The sequence below is a fragment of the Oncorhynchus tshawytscha genome, linkage group LG13, assembly GCF_018296145.1.
Source record: "Oncorhynchus tshawytscha isolate Ot180627B linkage group LG13, Otsh_v2.0, whole genome shotgun sequence".
In the NCBI taxonomy this organism is placed as follows: domain Eukaryota; kingdom Metazoa; phylum Chordata; class Actinopteri; order Salmoniformes; family Salmonidae; genus Oncorhynchus; species Oncorhynchus tshawytscha.
This window is the reverse complement of record NC_056441.1, coordinates 90,671,258-90,697,976: the sequence shown is the minus strand read 5'-3', so window position 1 is coordinate 90,697,976 and position 26,719 is coordinate 90,671,258. Positions and strand designations below refer to the sequence as shown.

The 26,719-nt window shown below is 44.5% G+C and overlaps 1 protein-coding gene across 1 annotated transcript in view; it reads right to left on the bottom strand.

The window, feature by feature from the left end:
- Nucleotides 1-26,719, bottom strand: part of fndc3a (fibronectin type III domain containing 3A) — a 139,429-nt gene that overhangs the window by 72,933 nt on the left and 39,777 nt on the right. The window contains 1 exon segment of the mRNA XM_042296525.1: nucleotides 4,806-4,882. Coding sequence (XP_042152459.1) covers nucleotides 4,806-4,882 — 77 coding nt within the window.

Genomic DNA, 26,719 nt, shown 5'->3' with positions numbered 1-26,719 from the left:
TAACCCATAATGACCCATCAGCACACAATAACCCATAATGACCCATCAGCACACAATAACCCATAATGACCCATCAGCACACAATAACCCATAATGACCCATCAGCACACAATAACCCATAATGACCCATCAGCACACAATAACCCATAATGACCCATCAGCACACAATAACCCATAATGACCCACCAGCACACAATAACCCATAAGCACACAATAACCCATAATGACCCATCAGCACACAATAGCCCATAATGACCCATCAGCACACAATAACCCATAATGACCCATCAGCACACAATAACCCATAATGATCCATCAGCACACAATAACCCATAATGACCCATCAGCACACAATAACCCATAATGACCCATCAGCACACAATAACCCATCAGCACACAATAGCCCATAATGACCCATCAGCACACAATAGCCCATAATGACCCATCAGCACACAATAACCCATAATGACCCATCAGCACACAATAACCCATAATGACCCACCAGCACACAATAACCCATAAGCACACAATAACCCATAATGACCCATCAGCACACAATAGCCCATAATGACCCATCAGCACACAATAACCCATAATGACCCATCAGCACACAATAACCCATAATGATCCATCAGCACACAATAACCCATAATGACCCATCAGCACACAATAACCCATAATGACCCATCAGCACACAATAACCCATAATGACCCATCAGCACACAATAACCCATAATGACCCATCAGCACACAATAACCCATAATGACCCATCAGCACACAATAACCCATAATGACCCATCAGCACACAATAACCCATAAGCACACAATAACCCATAAGCACACAATAACCCATCAGCACACAATAACCCATAATTACCCATCAGCACACAATAACCCATAATGACCCATCAGCACACAATAACCCATAATGACCCATCAGCACACAATAACCCATAATGACCCATCAGCACACAATAACCCATAATGACCCATCAGCACACAATAACCCATAATGACCCATCAGCACACAATAACCCATAATGACCCATCAGCACACAATAACCCATAATGACAGTGAAAATGTGTTTGTTTTTTTATTGTTTATTCTTGCAATGTCTTGAAAATGTAACACAGAAATTTCATTTACATAAGCAGTCATACACCTGGAGTCAATACATGTTAGAATCAACTTCGGCAGCGATTACAGCTGTGTCTTTCTGGGTAAGTCTCTAAGAGTGATTACAGCTGTGAGTCTCTCTGGGTAAGTCTCTAAGAGTGATTACAGCTGTGAGTCTCTCTGGGTAGGTCTCTAAGAGCGATTACAGCTGTGAGTCTCTCTGGGTAGGTCTCTAAGAGCGATTACAGCTGTGAGTCTCTCTGGGTAGGTCTCTAAGAGTGATTACAGCTGTGAGTCTCTCTGGGTAGGTCTCTAACAGCGATTACAGCTGTGAGTCTCTCTGGGTAGGTCTCTAACAGTGATTACAGCTGTGAGTCTCTCTGGGTAGGTCTCTAAGAGCGATTACAGCTGTGGGTCTCTCTGGGTAAGGCTCTAACAGTGATTACAGCTGTGTGTCTTTCTGGGTAAGTCTTAAGAGCTTTGCAGACCTGGATTATACAATATGTGTACATTATTCTTGTAAAAATACTTCAAGATCTGTCAGGTTGGTTGTTGATCATTGCTAGACAGCCATTGTTCAAGTCTTGACATAGATTTTGAAGCCAATGTCATTCAATGTCAGGAACATTCAATGTCCTCTTTCTTAGCAACTCGGGTGTAGATTTAGCCTTGTTTTTTAGGTTACTGTCCTGCTGAAAGGTGAATTCATCTCCCAGTGTCTAGTGGACAGCAGCTTGAACCAGGTTTTTCTCTAGGATTTTGCCTGTGCTTAGCCCTTTTCAGTTTATTTTCATCCTAAAAACTCCCGACTTCTTGTTGATGACAAGCATACCCATAACATGATACAGCCACCAACATGCTTGAAAATATGGAGGCAGTTACTCAGTGATGCGTTGTGTTGGATTTGCTCCAAACATTTTCAGAACAAAAATATATAGTTTAATTTATGTTGCAGTTTTATTTTAGTGCCTTGTTGCAAACAGGATGCATGTTTTGGAGCATATATATATATATATATTTGTACTGTACAGGCTTCCTTCTTTTCACTCTGTCCTTCAGCATTCTGGAGTAACTCCACTGTTGTTGAGCCATCCGCAGTTTCCTCCTGTACATACTTCCGAGTAGCACAGCGGTCTAAGGCATTGCATCTCAGTGCAAGAGGCGTCACTAGTCTCTGGTTCGAATCCAGGCTGCATCCCATTCGGCCCGTGAATGGGAGTCCCATAAGGCAGAGCACAATTGGCCCAGCGTCATCCGGGTTTGGCCGGTGTAGGCAGTCATTGTAAATAATAATTTGTCCTCAACTGTCTCGCCTAGTTAAATATATATTTTTATTTAAAAAATTAAAAACAGTAACGGTTTTAAAGTCACCATTGGCCTCCTGGTGAAATCCCTGAGTGGTTTCCTTCCTCTCCGGCAACTGAGTTAGGAAGGAAGCCTGTATCTTTGTAGTGACTGGGTGATACACCATCCAAAGTGTAATTAATAACTTCACCAGGTTCAAAGGGATATTCAATATCTGCTTTATTATATATTCTGTTTTTTTAATCTACCAATTCACTGCTCGATTGAGGACCTTACAGGTAACTGTACGTGTGGGGTACAGAGATGTTTAAACACTATTATTGCAAACAAAGCAAGTTATCGTGTGACTTGTTAAGCAAACTGTTACTCCTGAACTTTAAGCCACAACAAAGGGCTTGAAAACTTATCTACTCGAAGACATTTTCAGCTTATTGACTAAAACATTTCTAAAACCCGATTCCACTTCCACAGAGTACTTTGTGTAGGTCAGTGACCCCCCCAAAAATATAAATTTAATACATTTTAAATTCAGGCTGTAATGTAACATAATATTTTTTAAAGTCAAGGGGTCAGAGTACTTTCTGAAGGCACTGTACATTACAAAGGTCAAATCCAATTTAAATTGTAGGTGTGTGTTTGTGTGTCCACGAGACAGGAAGAGAGGGAGAGCATACCCGTGAAACAGGAAGAGAGGGAGAGCATACCCGTGAAACAGGAAGAGAGGGAGAGCATACCCGTGAAACAGGAAGAGAGGGAGAGCATACCCGTGAAACAGGAAGAGAGGGAGAGCATACCCGTGAAACAGGAAGAGAGGGAGAGCATACCCGTGAAACAGGAAGAGAGGGAGAGCATACCCGTGAAACAGGAAGAGAGGGAGAGCATACCCGTGAAACAGGAAGAGAGGGAGAGCATACCCGTGAAACAGGAAGAGAGGGAGAGCATACCCGTGAAACAGGAAGAGAGGGAGAGCATACCCGTGAAACAGGAAGAGAGGGAGAGCATACCCGTGAAACAGGAAGAGAGGGAGAGCATACCCGTGAAACAGGAAGAGAGGGAGAGCATACCCGTGAAACAGGAAGAGAGGGAGAGCATACCCGTGAAACAGGAAGAGAGGGAGAGCATACCCGTGAAACAGGAAGAGAGGGAGAGCATACCCGTGAAACAGGAAGAGAGGGAGAGCATACCCGTGAAACAGGAAGAGAGGGAGAGCATACCCGTGAAACAGGAAGAGGGAGAGCATACCCGTGAAACAGGAAGAGAGGGAGAGCATACCCGTGAAACAGGAAGAGAGGGAGAGCATACCCGTGAAACAGGAAGAGAGGGAGAGCATACCCGTGAAACAGGAAGAGAGGGAGAGCATACCCGTGAAACAGGAAGAGAGGGAGAGCATACCCGTGAAACAGGAAGAGAGGGAGAGCATACCCGTGAAACAGGAAGAGAGGGAGAGCATACCCGTGAAACAGGAAGAGAGGGAGAGCATACCCGTGAAACAGGAAGAGAGGGAGAGCATACCCGTGAAACAGGAAGAGAGGGAGAGCATACCCGTGAAACAGGAAGAGAGGGAGAGCATACCCGTGAAACAGGAAGAGAGGGAGAGCATACCCGTGAAACAGGAAGAGAGGGAGAGCATACCCGTGAAACAGGAAGAGAGGGAGAGCATACCCGTGAAACAGGAAGAGAGGGAGAGCATACCCGTGAAACAGGAAGAGAGGGAGAGCATACCCGTGAAACAGGAAGAGAGGGAGAGCATACCCGTGAAACAGGAAGAGAGGGAGAGCATACCCGTGAAACAGGAAGAGAGGGAGAGCATACCCGTGAAACAGGAAGAGAGGGAGAGCATACCCGTGAAACAGGAAGAGAGGGAGAGCATACCCGTGAAACAGGAAGAGAGGGAGAGCATACCCGTGAAACAGGAAGAGAGGGAGAGCATACCCGTGAAACAGGAAGAGAGGGAGAGCATACCCGTGAAACAGGAAGAGAGGGAGAGCATACCCGTGAAACAGGAAGAGAGGGAGAGCATACCCGTGAAACAGGAAGAGAGGGAGAGCATACCCGTGAAACAGGAAGAGAGGGAGAGCATACCCGTGAAACAGGAAGAGAGGGAGAGCATACCCGTGAAACAGGAAGAGAGGGAGAGCATACCCGTGAAACAGGAAGAGAGGGAGAGTATACCCGTGAAACAGGAAGAGAGGGAGAGCATACCCGTGAAACGGGAAGAGAGGGAGAGCATACCCGTGAAACAGGAAGAGAGGGAGAGCATACCCGTGAAACAGGAAGAGAGGGAGAGCATACCCGTGAAACAGGAAGAGAGGGAGAGCATACCCGTGAAACAGGAAGAGAGGGAGAGCATACCCGTGAAACAGGAAGAGAGGGAGAGCATACCTGTGAAACGTATCCAGGAGGCACATATATTGGAGGCACTGAACCATTAGGGGACATCATGGGAACCTGAGCAGGGCCTACAGAGGAAAAGAAACACATTAACAAGGATTAAAACATTTGTGTCATATATTTCCCCCCCCCAGGCAAGTCAACTTGTGTACGTGAAGAAGGCAGACGGATTTTGTATTTCATTTTTGTTCAATAACCTCCCATTGGTTCAATAGAGAATTTTCTAACAATCTCAATGTGGCCGCAAGCCTCATCCAACAGTCCAAATGATGCATCACAATGGCAAGTCCACTCAGTCAATATCAGTCTCCTGGAGAGCCTATCGATGTACATCAACGCATTTTCAAAAAAAAAAATCAATCAAAGTTTCAAACTGACGCTCTCAGATAAAACTACTGACAACTTTACAGGGAGTTCTGAGGAATAACAGCGATCCTCCTGTGTCTGAGGCGGTTATGGATTCATCCCAACTGGCACCAGAATCCTCATGTAAGGGCACTAGCTAGGTAATAGGGAGTCATTTGGGATGCATTGAACCGCAGCTAGCAGAAACTGACAGCTCAGCAGATTGGAAGAGAGGGGAGAGAGAGAGGGAGGGAGGGAGAGAGAGGGGAGAAAGGGAGAAGGAGAAAGAGAAGGGGAGAGAGAGAGAAGGAGAGAGGGAGAAAGAGAAGGGGAGAGAGAGAGGAGAGAGCGGGAGAAAGAGAAGAGAGGGAGAAAGAGAAGGGGAGAGAGAGAAGAGAGAGAAAGGGAGAGAGAGAGAGAGAGAGAGAGAGGAGAGAAAGGGGGAGAGAGAAAGGGAGAATGAGAGAAAGGAAGAAGGAGAGGGGAGAGAGAGAGAGGGGGAGAAGGAGAGAAAGGGAGAACGAGAGAGGGAGAGAGGGAGCACTCTGCCTAGCTGGCACTTTAACACATTCCTGCACTGTGAACGCAGGAGATAAACATGAAAACGAAAGTCCACCACACGTACACACACACGCAAATACACACACACTAACCTCCCGACTGTCCTGGCGACAGAGTGTTTCTGTTCATATTGAACGTAGAAGGTAGACGGAGAAAATACAGGTAAAATAGTAGTCTTTTAGTTAGGCTTAGAGGCCCTCATACAGAGACAGGCTAGTACTGTGCTATTCTATCCCCGCCCCTCCCCCCTGAGTGGTCAGAATAGGCCCCTCCTACCAGTTGTGGAAGTACACATCAGCAGTCAGGACAAAGAACACTTCCGTGTTATGTCTCCTAATCTTTTGAATGGGCTTTACGATTATATCATCAAATTCACGAAAACAATGGTACTTTCAGGGATACAGTCGCTGGGGGAAGTCTACACACCACCTGTGCAGGCTTCACACTTAGCCACATTAAATTTACATTTGATTATTTTTCCTATCCATCTATGAAAAACTTAGTCCACATTTTGAAAAAGTCAAAGAAAAATTATAGAAATCATCCAAATTAGAAATTAAACATTAAAAGGAGGTTGTTTTGATAATAACTTAATACTAGGTGGAAGCAACCAGGCATCAGAGCGGTTCGTCTTTTTGAATACGATTCTACCAACCTTACACAACTGTTCCAGCAACAAACACTGAGTGGACAAAACATTAAGAACACCTGTTATTTCCATGCCATACACTGAGTGGACAAAACATTAAGAACACCTGTTATTTCCATGCCATACACTGAGTGGACAAAACATTAAGAACAGCTGTTATTTCCATGACATACACTGAGTGGACAAAACATTAAGAACACCTGTTATTTCCATGCCATACACTGAGTGGACAAAACATTAAGAACACCTGTTATTTCCATGACATACACTGAGTGGACAAAACATTAAGAACAGCTGTTATTTCCATGACATACACTGAGTGGACAAAACATTAAGAACACATTGAAGTGCCTTTAAACAGGGTATGGTAGTAGGTGCCAGGCGCACCGGTTTGTGTCAAGAACTGCAATGCTGCTGGGTTTTTCACACTCAACAGTTTCCTGTGTGTATCCAGAATGGTCCACCACCCAAAGGACATCCAGCTAGACAACAGTACGAAGCATTGGAGTCAACATGGGCCAGCCTCCCAGTGGGAAGCATTGGAGTCAACATGGGCCAGCCTCCCAGTACGAAGCATTGGAGTCAACATGGGCCAGCCTCCCAGTACGAAGCATTGGAGTCAACATGGGCCAGCCTCCCAGTACAAAGCATTGGAGTCAACATGGGCCAGCCTCCCTGTGGGAAGCATTGGAGTCGACATGGACCAGCCTCCCAGTACGAAGCATTGGAGTCGACATGGGCCAGCCTCCCAGTACGAAGCATTGGAGTCAACATGGGCCAGCCTCCCTGAGGGAAGCATTGGAGTCAACATGGGCCAGTTATAGCAGCGATGTTCCAACATCTAGTGGAAAGCCTTCTCAGAAGAGTGGAGGCTGTTATAGCAGCAATGTTCCAACATCTAGTGGAAAGCCTTCTCAGAAGAGTGGAGACTGTTATAGCAGCACGGGGGGGACCAACTCAATATTAATACCCATGACAGCAGGTGTCCGCATACATTTGGTCATGTAGCATAATGTTGAAATGTCTATATCACTGGTGTCTTGTGTAACCTACCTGCAGCTGGCAAAATGATTTAATAAATAGCCTATAACTTCAGTTTATTGTTGTTGTGGCCTTGTGTTATTATGCAATTATTAATGGCCATGTTTAATTAATGAAAATGGAAAGTTATCAATTGTGAACATGGTCACAGTTCAATCGCAATTGCCGGATCAGCTGTTATTAGAATGCATTAGACAGGCTACAGGTTTTATTGAGGTTTTTAATCACTGGCTGTTGTTTACAAGCATAGACCTATTCAGTTTATATCCATATTATTAACATTTGATTCAGTGATTGAAATTACAACCCAATCCTCAATAGCCTATTCCACCACGGCAACGGAAGAACTTCTTCCCTCAAATGAGTTTGTCAATTTGAACTAGGCTAGCTGCTAAATCATTCATTTTACTACCTGCCTGGGTTACTGTAGGCTATCTGATGTAGGCCTATCAGGCTCTCGGTCACCTGCATGTAGCTAACCAAACCATGGGTTACTGTAGGCTATCAGGCTCTCGGTCACCTGCATGTAGCTAACCAAACCATGGCAAAGTTTAATTACAATCAGAGACCCAGATTTTAGTCAGTTGGACTGGCCTATGCCTATTGAAATGACAAGTCAATCTAATCTCACAAATAGGCCATTTATAAAAATAAAAAAAGTCTGTAGTAATAACATCATAATTGCCAGAAAATTGCAGATGCAGATAAGGGATATAGCACATGCAGATAAGGGATATATTTACAATTATAAACTACGTGGTTTGAGCCCAGAATGCTGATTACCTGAAAGCTGTGGTATATCAGACTGTATTGCACAAGTATGAAAAAAAAGAAGGTATTTTTTACTGTTCTAATTACTTTGGTAACCAGTTTGCGGCATATTTAAATTCCTTTAATTCACATTAGAGCTCAATAATTATTGTTTTAAATGGAAAACCATATTTTGCTAGTTACGTTGATATTCCTACTTAATTTGCTCAATAAAGTAACAATAAAGTTATGGAAAACAGGTATACTGACTAAATGAGGTGACTCATGCTGTGAATTTTTTTTTTTTTTTTTTTTTTTTTTTTGGGGGGTGAGTTTTCATGCCTTGTGGGTGGGTTTTGAGTGGTCATTTTTGCTAGACCTGGCAACCCTGTGTTTGTGAGATTGAGTCTGACTAGTAGAAACGTCATCTTCTCTTCCCTAGCAGATGAAACTCAAACATTGAAAAACAACCATGCAACAATTTCAAAGACTTTACTGAGTTACAGTTCATAGAAGGAAATCAGTTTAATTAAATGAATTCATTAGAGTCCAGCCATGAGTGGGCCTGGGAGGGCATAGGCCCACCCACTTGGGAGCCAGGCCCAGCCAACCAGAATTAGTTTTCCCCCCACAAAAGAGTGGACAGAAATACTCCTCAGCACCCCCCCATCCTCCGAAGATCCCACAGGCGAAGAAGCCGTTACACGTGGTCTGTGGTTGTGAGGCCGGTTGGATGTAATGCCAAATTCTCATAAAACAAAAGTTGGAGGCGGCTTATGGTAGAGAAATGAACATTCAATTATCTGGCAACAGCTCTGGTGGATATTCCTGCAGTCAGCACTCAAGTAGCACGCTCCCTCAAAACTTGAGACATCTGTGGCATTGTGTTGTGTGACCAAACTGCACATTTTAGAGTGGGCTTTTATTGTCCCCAGCACAAGATGCACCTGTGTAATGATCATGCTTCTTGATAGGCTAAACCTGTCTGGTGGATGGATTATCTTGGCAAAGGAGAAATGCTCACTAACAGGGTTTTCAACTAATTTGTGCTCCACATTTTAGAGAAATACGCTTTTGTGCGCTTGGAATTTTTTTTCTTCTCAAAATCAACTCTTCACGTGCAACACAGCCTCCAGCCAGGCAGTGTTGCAGCGCGAGGCGGGATAGGCAATATAGAATCTGTAGTTCTTTTGACTTTGGAGCGATTATTTTACCAGCTATGAAACAAAATTGCAAAAAATAATTTGAAAACAGCTACTGCAGCATTTATTTGACTATAAATGAGATCATAGTGGAATATGCTGGCACTGCGGAGCCCTGAACACCCAACAATGTCGCTCGTGAAACAGACGTCTTACCCCGCCAAAGCCAAAAATCGACCCTTATTTGGCAGGTGATCATTTTAGGCCCTTATTGGAGTCAACATGGGCCAGCATCCCTGTGGAACGCTTTCGACACCTTGTAGAGTCCCTGCCCTGATGAATTGAGGCTGTTCTGAGGGGGAAAATGATGAAAGGGGTGCAACTCAATATCAGGAAGGTGTATTTAAATGTTTGGTATACTCCGTGTATATCCATTGCTCAAACTCAGTACATTTGTTTAGGAATCATTGATAAACAGCAATATTCAAAACCTTATCTCAGATTTTTTATTAAAGCAGATTTAAGTCAGGGTGTAGACTGGACAATTCAGAAACAAGTCAATTCCTCTTTGGGAAGCAATTCTGGTGTGTCTTTGCATAAAAAAAATGTGTGCAATTGTCCCGCAGAACTCTTCCCCAGCGTAAGGTTGTATATAAAGTTATATTTGTGTTTGAAATGACCTATTCCAGATACCTTTTTGTTTTCTCCCCCCCACTGAAGACCATTCGAAAAGCCTACAATAACTCAAAAACAACAACGCTACTTCCTGGAAAACAACATCACTTACATACTGTGGAAGACAACTCAATTCTGCCCCCTACAGCCCAACACAAACACATCACAAATTGTAAAAAGGTAAATCACCTAGTTCGTGTAGACTCACTATGTCAACATGGGGTAAATCACCTAGTTCGTGTAGACTCACTATGTCAACATGGGGTAAATCACCTAGTTAGTGTGGACTCACTATGTCAACATGGGGTAAATCACCTAGTTAGTACATCTCCACGATGTCAACATGGGGTAAATCACCTAGTTAGTACATCTCCACTATGTCAACATGGGGTAAATCACCTAGTTAGTACATCACCACTATGTCAACATGGGGTAAATCACCTAGTTAGTGTAGACTCACTATATCAACATGGGGTAAATCACCTAGTTAGTGTGGACTCACTATGTCAACATGGGGTAAATCACCTAGTTAGTGTAGACTCACTATGTCAACATGGTGTAAATCACCTAGTTAGTACATCACCACTATGTCAACATGGGGTAAATCACCTAGTTAGTGTAGACTCACTATGTCAACATGGGGTAAAATCACCTAGTTAGTGTGGACTCACTATGTCAACATGGGGTAAATCACCTAGTTAGTACATCTACACTATGTCAACATGGGGTAAATCACCTAGTTAGTACATCTCCACTATGTCAACATGGGGTAAATCACCTAGTTAGTGTGGACTCACTATGTCAACATGGGGTAAATCACCTAGTTAGTACATCACCACTATGTCAACATGGGGTAAATCACCTAGTTAGTACATCACCACTATGTCAACATGGGATAAATCACCTAGTTAGTACATCACCACTATGTCAACATGGGGTAAATCACCTAGTTAGTACATCTCCACTATGTCAACATGGGGTAAATCACCTAGTTAGTACATCTCCACTATGTCAACATGGGGTAAATCACCTAGTTAGTGTAGACTCACTATGTCAACATGGGGTAAATCACCTAGTTAGTACATCACCACTATGTCAACATGGGGTAAATCACCTAGTTAATGTAGACTCACTATGTCAACATGGGGTAAATCACCTAGTTAGTACATCACCACTATGTCAACATGGGGTAAATCACCTAGTTAGTGTAGACTCACTATGTCAACATGGGGTAAATCACCTAGTTAGTTTAGACTCACTATGTCAACATGGGGTAAATCACCTAGTTAGTACATCACCACTATGTCAACATGGGGTAAATCACCTAGTTAGTGTAGACTCACTATGTCAACATGGGGTAAATCACCTAGTTAGTACATCACCACTATGTCAACATGGGGTAAATCACCTAGTTAGTGTAGACTCACTATGTCAACATGGGGTAAATCACCTAGTTAGTACATCACCACTATGTCAACATGGGGTAAATCACCTAGTTAGTACATCACCACTATGTCAACATGGGGTAAATCACCTAGTTAGTGTAGACTCACTATGTCAACATGGGGTAAATCACCTAGTTAGTGTAGACTCACTATGTCAACATGGGGTAAATCACCTAGTTAGTGTAGACTCACTATGTCAACATGGGGTAAATCACCTAGTTAGTACATCACCACTATGTCAACATGGGGTAAATCACCTAGTTAGTGTAGACTCACTATGTCAACATGGGGTAAATCACCTAGTTAGTACATCACCACTATGTCAACATGGGGTAAATCACCAAGTTAGTGTAGACTCACTATGTCAACATGGGGTAAATCACCTAGTTAGTGTAGACTCACTATGTCAACATGGGGTAAATCACCTAGTTAGTACATCACCACTATGTCAACATGGGGTAAATCACCTAGTTAGTGTAGACTCACTATGTCAACATGGGGTAAATTACCTAGTTAGTGTAGACTCACTATGTCAACATGGGGTAAATCACCTAGTTAGTACATCACCACTATGTCAACATGGGGTAAATCACCTAGTTAGTACATCACCACTATGTCAACATGGGGTAAATCACCTAGTTAGTACATCACCACTATGTCAACATGGGGTAAATCACCTAGTTAGTACATCTCCACTATGTCAACATGGGGTAAATCACCTAGTTAGTACATCACCACTATGTCAACATGGGGTAAATCACCTAGTTAGTGTAGACTCACTATGTCAACATGGGGTAAATCACCTAGTTAGTACATCACCACTATGTCAACATGGGGTAAATCACCTAGTTAGTGTAGACTCACTATGTCAACATGGGGTAAATCACCTAGTTAGTTTAGACTCACTATGTCAACATGGGGTAAATCACCTAGTTAGTACATCACCACTATGTCAACATGGGGTAAATCACCTAGTTAGTACATCACCACTATGTCAACATGGGGTAAATCACCTAGTTAGTGTAGACTCACTATGTCAACATGGGGTAAATCACCTAGTTAGTGTAGACTCACTATGTCAACATGGGGTAAATCACCTAGTTAGTACATCACCACTATGTCAACATGGGGTAAATCACCTAGTTAGTGTAGACTCTCTATGTCAACATGGGGTAAATCACCTAGTTAGTACATCACCACTATGTCAACATGGGGTAAATCACCTAGTTAGTGTAGACTCACTATGTCAACATGGGGTAAATCACCTAGTTAGTACATCACCACTATGTCAACATGGGGTAAATCACCTAGTTAGTGTAGACTCACTATGTAAACATGGGGTAAATCACCTAGTTAGTACATCACCACTATGTCAACATGGGGTAAATCACCTAGTTAGTGTAGACTCACTATGTCAACATGGGGTAAATCACCTAGTTAGTTTAGACTCACTATGTCAACATGGGGTAAATCACCTAGTTAGTACATCACCACTATGTCAACATGGGGTAAATCACCTAGTTAGTACATCACCACTATGTCAACATGGGGTAAATCACCTAGTTAGTACATCTCCACTATGTCAACATGGGGTAAATCACCTAGTTAGTACATCTACACTATGTCAACATGGGGTAAATCACCTAGTTAGTGTAGACTCACTATGTCAACATGGGGTAAATCACCTAGTTAGTACATCACCACTATGTCAACATGGGGTAAATCACCTAGTTAGTACATCACCACTATGTCAACATGGGGTAAATCACCTAGTTAGTGTAGACTCACTATGTCAACATGGGGTAAATCACCTAGTTAGTACATCACCACTATGTCAACATGGGGTAAATCACCTAGTTAGTACATCTCCACGATGTCAACATGGGGTAAATCACCTAGTTAGTACATCTCCACTATGTCAACATGGGGTAAATAACCTAGTTAGTACATCTCCACTATGTCAACATGGGGTAAATCACCTAGTTAGTGTAGACTCACTATGTCAACATGGGGTAAATCACCTAGTTAGTACATCTCCACTATGTCAACATGGGGTAAATCACCTAGTTAGTACATCTCCACTATGTCAACATGGGGTAAATCACCTAGTTAGTACATCACCACTATGTCAACATGGGGTAAATCACCTAGTTAGTGTAGACTCACTATGTCAACATGGGGTAAATCACCTAGTTAGTACATCTCCACTATGTCAACATGGGGTAAATCACCTAGTTAGTACATCACCACTATGTCAACATGGGGTAAATCACCTAGTTAGTGTGGACTCACTATGTCAACATGGGGTAAATCACCTAGTTAGTACATCGCCACTATGTCAACATGGGGTAAATCACCTGATGATCCAGGACGGAGTAGCAGTAGCAGAGAACACTACAGTTGCTCCATATCCTGTTGGGTTTCCATGGAGAGGAAAGATGACAGGGTCACAGTCACACTAACCAGGGACACACACACAGCTGGGTCACTCTACCCTATAAGCACATCTGAATGAAAACAGCCCTGTCTCCTCTATCTACCACTGCAGTATGGGAACAAAAGGATAGGATCTAAGTAAGCTCCATTTGTGGAATTTGTAATAGGCTAAATGCTAAATGGTATATTGACTTTGTAAGAAATTCCATAAAATGTTTCATAAAAATGTATGATTATTTTAAACATCTACACTACATGAACAAAAGTATGTGGACAGCTATGCTTCAAACATCTCATCATGGGGCATTAATATGGAGTTAATGCCCCCCCTTTGCTGCTATTACAGCCTCCACTCTTCTGGGAAGGCTTTCCACTAGATGTTGGAACATTGCTGCTATAAGAACCTCCAGTCTTCTGGGAAGGCTTTCCACTAGATGTTGGAACATTGCTGCTATAAGAACCTCCAGTCTTCTGGGAAGGCTTTCCACTAGATGTTGGAACATTGCTGCTATAACAGCCTCCAGTCTTCTGGGAAGGCTTTCCACTAGATGTTGGAACATTGCTGCTATAACAGCCTCCACTCTTCTGGGAAGGCTTTCCACTAGATGTTGGAACATTGCTGCGGGGACTTGCATCCTGGCTCGCAGTCGGCGTTCCAATTCATCCCAAAAGTGTTCGATGGAGTTAAGGTCAGTGCTCTGAGCAGGCTAGTCAAGTTCTTCCACAAAGATCTCAACAAACCAATTCTGTATGGGCCTCGCTTTGTGCACGGGGGCATTGTCATGCTGAAACAGGGAAGGGCCTTCACCTATCTGTTGCCACAAAGTTGGAAGCACAGAATCGTCTAGAATGTTATTGTATGCTGTAGCATTAAGATGTCCCTTCACTGGAACTAAGGGGCCCGAACCATGAAAAATAGATCCAGACCATTATTCCTCCTCCACCAAACTTTACAGTTGGCACTATGCATTCGGGCAGTTAGCGTTCTCCTGGCATCCGCCAAACCCAGATTAGTCCGTCGGACTGCCAGATGGTGAAGCGAGATTCATCACTCCAGAGAACCTGTTTCCACTGCTCCAGAGTCCAACGGAGGCGAGTTTTACACCACTCCAGCCAACGCTTGACATTGCGCATGGTGATCTTAAGCTTGTGTGCGGCTGCTCGGCCATGGAAAACCATTTCATGAAGCTTGTTGTCATTGCTTCCTGAGGCAGTTTGGACTTCGGAATGAGTGTTGCAACCGAGGACAGACAATTTTATACACATCGATGGGACAGTAGTGGAGAAAGTGGAAAGTTTTAAGTTCCTTGGCGTACACATCACGGACAAACTGAAATGGTCCACCCACACAGACAGCATGGTGAAGACGACGCAACAGCGCCTCTTCAACCTCAGGAGGCTGATGAAATTTTGCTTGTCACCTAAAACCCTCACAAACCTTTACAGATGCACAATCGAGAGCATCCTGTCGGGCTGTATCACCGCCTGGTACGGAAACTGCACCGTCCTCAACTGCAAAGCTCTCCAGAGGGGAGTGCGGTCTGCACAACACATCACCGAGGGAAAACTACCTCCCCTCCACAACACCCAATGTCACAGGAAAGCCAAAAAGATCATCAAGGACAACCACCACCCGAGCCACTGCCTGTTCATCCCACTACAATCCAGAAGGCGAGGTCAGTACAGGTGCATCAAAGCTGGGAACGAGAGACTAAAAAACAGCTTCTATCTCAAGGCCATCAGACTGTTAAAGAGCCGCCACTAACAGAGAGGCTGCTGCCAACATATGCTGCCAGACTCAAATCTCTGGCCACTTTAATAAATGGATGTAATAATGGTATCACTAGTCACTTTATATAATGACACTTTAATAATGTTTTCATACCCTACATTACTCATCTCATATGTATATACTGCATTTTAAACCATCTATGCCGCACAGCCATCGCTCATCCATAGATCTTTATGTACATATTCTTATTCCATCCCCTTACATTGTGTGTATTAGGTAGCTGTTGGGGAAATTGTTAGGTTACTTGTTAGATATTACTGCATGGTCGGAACTAGAAGCACAAGCATTTCGCTACACTCACATTAACATCTGCATGTGACTAATAAAATTGGATTGTTTTACATGCCATGTGCCTCATCACTCGCCACTCCCGTTCTGTGAGCTTGTGTGGCCTACCACTCCACGGCTGAGCCATTGTTGCTCCTAGACGTGTCCACCTCACAATAACAGCACTTACAGTTGACCGTGGCAACTCTTAGCAGGGCAGACATTTGACAAACTGACTTGTTGGAAAGGTGGCATCCTATGACGGTGGCACATTGAAAGTCACTGAGCTCTTCAGTTCGGGCCATTCTACTACCAATATGGAGATTGAATGGCTGTGTTCTCGATTCTATACACTATCGGCAATGGGTGTGGCTGAAATAGCCGAATCCACTCATTTGAAGGTGTGTCCAAATATTTTTGTATATATATAATGTATTTAGATAATCAAAGACCCATTGGCTAGACTGAGGAAATAGTCTAAATGATGAGCTACCTGTGAGTCACTCATTATTCCAACTGTAGAAGAAAAGGTTGTATAACAGACAAAGAAAATAGAGAGAGGCATCATCCTCAGGGAGCTAACAGGGAGCATCCCTCTACCTGATCGTCTCTCATTGTCTTCTCCTGTCCTCTTCCCTCATCTCCTACTCTGCCATACAGACTCTCTCCACACAGACAGCCATTGATTTTCAGATGAAAGATTATCATGTTGTACGGAAGGCAGAAGAGCACACCCTGCCTTCAACCATCGACTCTGGCTTTGAGGTAAACAGATAACGTTGTCGTCACGTCAGCTCGCCACAGCCTCAACTACAGTCCTTACTGATGGAGGGGGGCGAGGGAGAGAGAGAGAGAGAGAGAGAGAGAGAGAGAGAGCTTCCTTCACTGTAGTTAGCAGTGCCACAGCAGAGCAACAGGCTAGTAGTTAGCCTAGCTGGTGATGAGAGGAGATTGGGGTGCTAGCCTATAGTATAGCAGCTAGCCTATATAATCAGTATAATTCCCTTGTCCTGGCTGCCAATCGCTGTGCTCCGAAGCACCTCTCACTCCCATGGCTCTCTGACGCCGTCACTGATCAGAAGGAAGCGCAGCTACCAGTGACGGAACGGGAAGCGTCCTTCGTAGCGCAGCAGTAGGCTAAACGCGAGAGAAGAGTTCAAGGTTCAACAACTAGCATGGGTTGCTAATATGACTAGGATTGTATTTTTTGGCTGCTGGACAACGGAATAAAGTTGATTTGAAAACCAATATAACATGAGAAATACTGATTTTGTAAACAGAATGTTCATAAAATAATCCCCTTAACATTCCTATGGTCGGAATTTGGCTCGACTACTTTGAAACACGGCCTCTTGAAATTGTTTATACCGGTTCCACTGGTATAAACTGGTTGATGCTTATTGATAAAAACCCTCTTAGGCCTCACTCCCCCCTATCTGAGATCTACTGCAGCCCTCATCCTCCACATACAACACCCATTCTGCCAGTCACATTCTGTTAAAGGTCCCCAAAGCACACACATCCCTGGGTCTCTACTCTTTTCAGTTTGCTGCAGCTAGCGACTGGAACGAGCTGCAACAAACACTCAAACTGGACAATTTTATCTCCAACCTCTTCATTCAAAGACTCAATCATGGAGACTCTTACTGACAGTTGTGGTTGCTTTGCGTGATGTGTTGCTGTCTCTACCTTCTTGCCCTTTGTGCTGTTGTCTGTGTACCATGCTACCATGTTGTACCATGCTACCATGTTGTACCATGCTACCATGTTGCCCAATAATGTTCGTACCCTGGGTTGCTGCCATGTTGCCGTCATATTGTGTTGCTAACATGCTATTTTGTTGTCTCTCTTGTCGTGATGTGTGTTTTGTCCTGTATTTTTAATCCCAGGCCCGCGTCCCCGCAGGAGACCTTTTGTTAGGCAAACTACAAGCGGGCTGTCATGCCTGTTACTGAGGAGTGGCTTCCGTCTGGCCACTCTACCATAAAGGCCTGATTGGTGGAGTGCTGCAGAGATGGTTGTCCTTCTAGAAGGTTCTCCCATCTCCACAAAGGAAATCTAGAGCTCTGTCAGAGTGACCACAGGGTTCTTGGTCCCCTCCCTGACCAAGGCCCTTCTCCCCCAATTGCTCAGTTTGTCCGGGCGGCCAGCTCTGGGAAACGTCTTGGTGGTTCCAAACTTCTTCCATTTAAGAATGATGGAGGCCACTGTGTTCCTGGGGACCTTCAATGCTGCAGATATTTTTTGGTACCCTTCCCCAGAACTGTGCCGACACAATCCTGTCTGGGAGCTCTACGGACAATTCCTTCAACCTCATGGCTTGGTTTTTGCTCTGACATGCACTGTCAACTGTGGGACCTTATAGACAGGTGTTTGCCTTTCCAAATCATGTCCTACTCAATAAAATTTACCACAGGTGGACTCAAATCAAGTTGTAGAAACATCTCAAGGATGATCAATGGAAACAGGATGGACCTGAGCTCAATTTCGAGTCTCATAGCAAAAGGTCTGAATACTTATGTAAATAAGGTATGTTTAAAAAAAAAAATGTTTAATTAGGGTACTGTGCAGACTGCTGAGGATTTTTTCTTTTTATTTAATCCATTTTAGAATAAGGCTGTAACGTAACAAAATGTGGGAAAAAGTGAAGAGGTCTGAATACTTTCCCGAAGGCCGCTGATATGCAGAGCATAAGGTTTCACAGTTTCAAGGTTACAAATCATGCATTCCGATTCTTGCATAGATAGATGTAAATGTAAATAGTCCGGGTGGCCATTTGATTAGTTCAGAAGTCTTATGGGAAGAAGCTGTTAAGGAGCCTTTTGGTGCCCCAGTACCGCGTGCCGTGCGGTAGCAGAAAGAACAAATGGCCACCGGACTATTACATTGACCCCACTCCATTTGTTTTGAACACTGCTGCTACTCTCTGTTTATTATCTACACCAGGTATTCTCGGTCATCTCTGTCGGCGCCACGCATCGCGCCGACAGAAACAAACATCTTTCTGGTAAGAAGAGGGGCGGGAGCGTATGCCTTATGGTTAACGAGACGTGGTGTGATCACAACAACATACAGGAACTCAAGTCCTTCTGTTCACCTGATTTAGAATTCCCCACAATCAAATGTCGACCGCATTATCTACCAAGGGAATTCTCTTCGATTATAATCACAGCCGTATATATTCCACCCCAAGCAGACACATCGATGGCTCTGAACTAACTTTATTTGACTCTTTGCAAACTGGAATCCATATATCCTGATGCTGCATTCATTGTAGCTGGGGATTTTAACAAGGCTAATCTGAAAACAAGACTCCCTAAATTGTATCAGCATATCGATTGCGCAACCAGGGCTGGAAAAACCTTGGATCACTGCTATTCTAACTTCCGCGACGCATATAAGGCCCTGCCCCGCCCTCCTTTCGGAAAAGCTGACCACGACTCCATTTGGTTGATCCCTGCCTACAGACAGAAACTAAAACAAGAAGCTCCTGCGCTGAGGTCTGTCCAACGCTGGTCCGACCAATCTGATTCCACACTCCAAGACTGCTTCCATCACGTGGACTGGGATATGTTTCGTATTGCATCAGACAACAACATTGACGAATACGCTGATTCGGTGTGCGAGTTCATTAGAACGTGCGTTGAAGATGCCGTTCCCATAGCAACGATTAAAACATTCCCAAACCAGAAACCGTGGATTGATGGCAGCATTCGCTTGAAACTGAAAGCGCGAACCACCGCTTTTAATCAGCTTTTAATCAGGGCAAGGTGACCGGAAACATGACCAAATACAAACAGTGTAGCTATTCCCTCCGCAAGGCAATCAAACAAGCTAAGCGTCAGTATAGAGACAAAGTAGAATCTCAATTCAACGGCTCAGACACAAGAGGTATGTGGCAGGGTCTACAGTCAATCACGGATTACAAAAAGAAAACCAGCCCCATCACGGACCAGGATGTCTTGCTCCCAGGCGGACTAAATAACTTTTTGCCCGCTTTGAGGACAATACAGTGCCACTGACACGGCCCACAACCAAAACATGCGGACTCTCCTTCACTGCAGGCCCAGACGGCATCCCCAGCCGCGCCCTCAGAGCATGCGCAGACCAGCTGGCTGGTGTGTTTACAGACATATTCAATCAATCCCTATCCCAGTGTGTTGTTCCCACATGCTTCAAGAGGGCCACCATTGTTCCTGTTCCCAAGAAAGCTAAGGTAATTGAGCTAAACGACTACCGCTCCGTAGCACTCACTTCCGTCATCATGAAGTGCTTTGAGAGACTAGTCAAGGACCATATCACCTCCACCCTACCTGACACCCTAGACCCACTCCAATTTGCTTACCGCCCAAATAGGTCCACAGACGATGCAATCTCAACCACACTGCCCTAACCCATCTGGACAAGAGGAATACCTGTGAGAATGCTGTTCATCGACTACAGCTCGGCATTTAACACCATAGTGCCCTCCAAGCTCGTCATCAAACTCGAGACCCTGGGTCTCGACCCCACCCTGTGCAACCCTTGGTTCTCCCCAGACCTGACTGCCCTTAACCAACACAAAAACATCCTATGGCGTTCTGCATTAGCATCGAACAGCCCCGTGATATGCAGCTGTTCAGGGAAGCTAGAAACCATTATACACAGGCAGTTAGAAAAGCCAAGGCTAGCTTTTTCAAGCAGAAATTTGCTTCCTACAACACTAACTCAAAAAAGTTCTGGGACGCTGTAAAGTCCATGGAGAATAAGAACACCTCTGCCCACTGCACTGAAGATATGAAACACTGTCACCACTGATAAATCCACCATAATTGAGAATTTCAATAAGCATTTTTCTACGGCTGGCCATGCTTTCCACCTGGCTACTCCTACCCCGGTCAACAGCACTGAACCCCCAACAGCAACTCGCCCAAACCTTCCCCATTTCTCCTTCTCCCAAATCCATTCAGCTGATGTTCTGAAAAAGCTGCAAAATATGGACCCCTACAAATCAGCCGGGCTAGACAATCTGGACCCTTTCTTTCTAAAATTATCTGCCGAAATTGTTGCCACCCCTATTACTAGCCTGTTCAACCTCTCTTTCGTGTCGTCTGAGATTCCCAAAGATTGGAAAGCAGCTGTGGTCATCCCCCTCTTCAAAGGGGGGGACACTCTTGACCCAAACTGCTACAGACCTATATCTATCCTACCGTGCCTTTCTAAGGTCTTTGAAAGCCAAGTCAACAAACAGATTACCGACCATTTCGAATCTCACCATACCTTCTCTGCTATGCAATCTGGTTTCAGAGCTGGTCATGGGTGCACCTCAGCCACGCTCAAGGTCCTAAACGATATCTTAACCGTCATCGATAAGAAACATTACTGTGCAGCCGTATTCATTGATCTGGCCAAGGCTTTCGACTCTGTCAATCACCACATCCTCATCGGCAGACTCGACAGCCTTGGTTTCTCAAATGATTGCCTCGCCTGGTTCACCAACTACTTCTCTGATAGAGTTCAGTGTGTCAAATCGGAGGGTCTGCTGTCCGGACCTCTGGCAGTCTCTATGGGGGTGCCACAGGGTTCAATTCTTGGACCGACTCTCTTCTCTGTGTACATCAATGAGGTCGCTCTTGCTGCTGGTGAGTCTCTGATCCACCTCTACACAGACGACACCATTCTGTATACTTCCGGCCCTTCTTTGGACACTGTGTTAACAACCCTCCAGGCAAGCTTCAATGCCATACAACTCTCCTTCCGTGGCCTCCAATTGCTCTTAAATACAAGTAAAACTAAATGCATGCTCTTCAACCGATCGCTACCTGCACCTACCCGCCTGTCCAACATCACTACTCTGGACGGCTCTGACTTAGAATACGTGGACAACTACAAATACTTAGGTGTCTGGTTAGACTGTAAACTCTCCTTCCAGACCCATATCAAACATCTCCAATCCAAAGTTAAATCTAGAATTGGCTTCCTATTTCGCAACAAAGCATCCTTCACTCATGCTGCCAAACATACCCTTGTAAAACTGACCATCCTACCAATCCTCGACTTTGGCGATGTCATTTACAAAATAGCCTCCAATACCCTACTCAACAAATTGGATGCAGTCTATCACAGTGCAATCCGTTTTGTCACCAAAGCCCCATATACTACCCACCATTGCGACCTGTACGCTCTCCTTGGCTGGCCCTCGCTTCATACTCGTCGCCAAACCAACTGGCTCCATGTCATCTACAAGACCCTGCTAGGTAAAGTCCCCCCTTATCTCAGCTCGCTGGTCACCATAGCATCTCCCACCTGTAGCACACGCTCCAGCAGGTATATCTCTCTAGTCACCCCCAAAACCAATTCTTTCTTTGGCCGCCTCTCCTTCCAGTTCTCTGCTGCCAATGACTGGAACGAACTACAAAAATCTCTGAAACTGGAAACACTTATCTCCCTCACTAGCTTTAAGCACCAACTGTCAGAGCAGCTCACAGATTACTGCACCTGTACATAGCCCACCTATAATTTAGCACAAACAACTACCTCTTTCCCAACTGTATTTAATTTTAATTTATTTATTTATTTTGCTCCTTTGCAACCCATTATTTTTATTTCTACTTTGCACATTCTTCCATTGCAAAACTACCATTCCAGTGTTTTACTTGCTATATTGTATTTACTTTGCCACCATGGCCTTTTATTGCCTTTACCTCCCTTATCTCACCTCATTTGCTCACATTGTATATAGACTTGTTTATACTGTATTATTGACTGTATATTTGTTTTACTCCATGTGTAACTCTGTGTTGTTGTATCTGTCGAACTGCTTTGCTTTATCTTGGCCAGGTCGCAATTGTAAATGAGAACTTGTTCTCAACTTCCCTACCTGGTTAAATAAAGGTCATATTAAAAATTTAAAAAATTAAAAACTGGGTACTGGACTTGCTGACGGGCCGCCAGGTGGTGAGGGTAGGAAACAACATCTCCACCCCGCTGATCCTCAACACTGGGGCCCCACAGGGGTGCGTTCTGAGCCCTCTCCTGTACTCCCTGTTCACCCATGACTGCATGGCCACGCACGCCTCCAACTCAATCATCAAGTTTGTGGACGACACAACAGTGGTAGGCTTGATTACCAACAACGACGAGACGGCCTACAGGGAGGAGGTGAGGGCCCTCGGAGTGTGGTGTCAGGAAAATAACCTCACACTCAACGTCAACAAAACTAAGGAGATGATTGTGGACTTCAGGAAACAGCAGAGGGAACACCCCCCTATCCACATCGATGGAACAGTAGTGGAGAGGGTAGTAAGTTTTAAGTTCCTCGGCATACACATCACAGACAAAGTGAATTGGTCCACTCACACAGACAACATCGTGAAGAAGGCACAGCAGCGCCTCTTCAACCTCAGGAGGCTGAAGAAATTCGGCTTGTCACCAAAAGCACTCACAAACTTCTACAGATGCACAATCGAGAGCATCCTGTCGGGCTGTATCACCGCCTGGTACGGCAACTGCTCCGCCCACAACCGTAAGGCTCTCCAGAGGGAAGTGAGGTCTGCACAACGCATCACCGGGGGCAAACTACCTGCCTTCCAGGACACCTACACCACCCGATGTCACAGGAAGGCCATAAAGATCATCAAGGACAACAACCACCCGAGCCACTGCCTGTTCACCCCACTATCATCCAGAAGGCGAGGTCAGTACAGGTGCATCAAAGTTGGGACCGAGAGACTGAAAAACAGCTTCTATCTCAAGGCCATCAGACTGTTAAACAGCCACCACTAACAGAGAGGCTGCTGCCAACATATGCTGCCAGACTCAAATCTCTGGCCACTTTAATAAATGGATGTAATAATGGTATCACTAGTCACTTTATATAATGACACTTTAATAATGTTTTCATACCCTACATTACTCATCTCATATGTATATACTGCATTTTAAACCATCTATGCCGCACAGCCATCGCTCATCCATAGATCTTTATGTACATATTCTTATTCCATCCCCTTACATTGTGTGTATTAGGTAGCTGTTGGGGAATTGTTAGATATTACTGCATGGTCGGAACTAGAAGCACAAGCATTTTGCTACACTCACATTAACATCTGCATGTGACTAATAAAATTGGATTGTTTTACATGCCATGTGCCTCATCACTCGCCACTCCCGTTCTGTGAGCTTGTGTGGCCTACCACTCCACGGCTGAGCCATTGTTGCTCCTAGACGTGTCCACCTCACAATAACAGCACTTACAGTTGACCGTGGCAACTCTTAGCAGGGCAGACATTTGACAAACTGACTTGTTGGAAAGGTGGCATCCTATGACGGTGGCACATTGAAAGTCACTGAGCTCTTCAGTTCGGGCCATTCTACTACCAATATGGAGATTGAATGGCTGTGTTCTCGATTCTATACACTATCGGCAATGGGTGTGGCTGAAATAGCCGAATCCACTCATTTGAAGGTGTGTCCAAATATTTTTTGTATATATATATAATGTATTTAGATAATCAAAGACCCATTGGCTAGACTGAGGAAATAGTCTAAATGATGAGCTACCTGTGAGTCACTCATTATTCCAACTGTAGAAGAAAAGGTTGTATAACAGACAAAGAAAATAGAGAGAGGCATCATCCTCAGGGAGCTAACAGGGAGCATCCCTCTACCTGATCGTCTCTCATTGTCTTCTCCTGTCCTCTTCCCTCATCTCCTACTCTGCCATACAGACTCTCTCCACACAGACAGCCATTGATTTTCAGATGAAAGATTATCATGTTGTACGGAAGGCAGAAGAGCACACCCTGCCTTCAACCATCGACTCTGGCTTTGAGGTAAACAGATAACGTTGTCGTCACGTCAGCTCGCCACAGCCTCAACTACAGTCCTTACTGATGGAGGGGGGCGAGGGAGAGAGAGAGAGAGAGAGAGAGCTTCCTTCACTGTAGTTAGCAGTGCCACAGCAGAGCAACAGGCTAGTAGTTAGCCTAGCTGGTGATGAGAGGAGATTGGGGTGCTAGCCTATAGTATAGCAGCTAGCCTATATAATCAGTATAATTCCCTTGTCCTGGCTGCCAATCGCTGTGCTCCGAAGCACCTCTCACTCCCAAGGCTCTCTGACGCCTTCACTGATCAGAAGGAAGCGCAGCTACCAGTGACGGAACGGGAAGCGTCCTTCGTAGCGCAGCAGTAGGCTAAACGCGAGAGAAGAGTTCAAGGTTCAACAACTAGCATGGGTTGCTAATATGACTAGGATTGTATTTTTTGGCTGCTGGACAACGGAATAAAGTTGATTTGAAAACCAATATAACATGAGAAATACTGATTTTGTAAACAGAATGTTCATAAAATAATCCCCTTAACATTCCTATGGTCGGAATTTGGCTCGACTACTTTGAAACACGGCCTCTTGAAATTGTTTATACCGGTTCCACTGGTATAAACTGGTTGATGCTTATTGATAAAAACCCTCTTAGGCCTCACTCCCCCTATCTGAGATCTACTGCAGCCCTCAACCTCCACATACAACCCCCGTTCTGCCAGTCACATTCTGTTAAAGGTCCCCAAAGCACACACATCCCTGAGTCTCTACTCTTTTCAGTTCGCTGCAGCTAGCGACTGGAACGAGCTGCAACAAACATTCAAACTGGACAATTTTATCTCCAACCTCTTCATTCAAAGACTCAATCATGGAGACTGTTACTGACAGTTGTGGTTGCTTTGCGTGATGTGTTGCTGTCTCTACCTTCTTGCCCTTTGTGCTGTTGTCTGTGTACCATGCTACCATGTTGTACCATGCTACCATGTTGTACCATGCTACCATGTTGCCCAATAATGTTCGAACCCTGGGTTGCTGCCATGTTGCCGTCATAGTGTGTTGCTAACGTGCTATTTTGTTGTCTCTCTTGTCGTGGTGTGTGTTTTGTCCTATATTTTTAATCCCAGGCCCGCGTCCCCGCAGGAGACCTTTTGTTAGGCAAACTACAAGCGGGCTGTCATGCCTGTTACTGAGGAGTGGCTTCCGTCTGGCCACTCTACCATAAAGGCCTGATTGGTGGAGTGCTGCAGAGATGGTTGTCCTTCTAGAAGGTTCTCCCATCTCCACAGAGGAAATCTGGAGCTCTGTCAGAGTGACCACAGGGTTCTTGGTCCCCTCCCTGACCAAGGCCCTTCTCCCCCAATTGCTCAGTTTGTCCGGGCGGCCAGCTCTGGGAAACGTCTTGGTGGTTCCAAACTTATTCCATTTAAGAATGATGGAGGCCACTGTGTTCCTGGGGACCTTCAATGCTGCAGATATTTTTGGTACCCTTCCCCAGAACTGTGCCGACACAATCCTGTCTGGGAGCTCTACGGACAATTCTTTGATCTCATGGCTTGGTTTTTACTCCGACATGCACTGTCAACTGTGGGACCTTATAGACAGGTGTTTGCCTTTCCAAATCATGTCCAATCAATAAAATTTACCACAGGTGGACTCCAATCAAGTTGTAGAAACATCTCAAGGATGAACAATGGAAACAGGATGGACCTGAGCTCAATTTCGAGTCTCAGAGCAAAAGGTCTGAATACTTATGTAAATAAGGTATGTTTAAAAAAAAAAATGTTTAATTAGGGTACTGTGCAGACTGCTGAGGATTTTTTCTTTTTATTTAATCCATTTTAGAATAAGGCTGTAACGTAACAAAATGTGGGAAAAAGTGAAGAGGTCTGAATACTTTCCCGAAGGCCGCTGATATGCAGAGCATAAGGTTTCACAGTTTCAAGTTCTGGTTACAAATCATGCATTCCGATTCTTGCATAGATAGATGTAAATGTAAATAGTC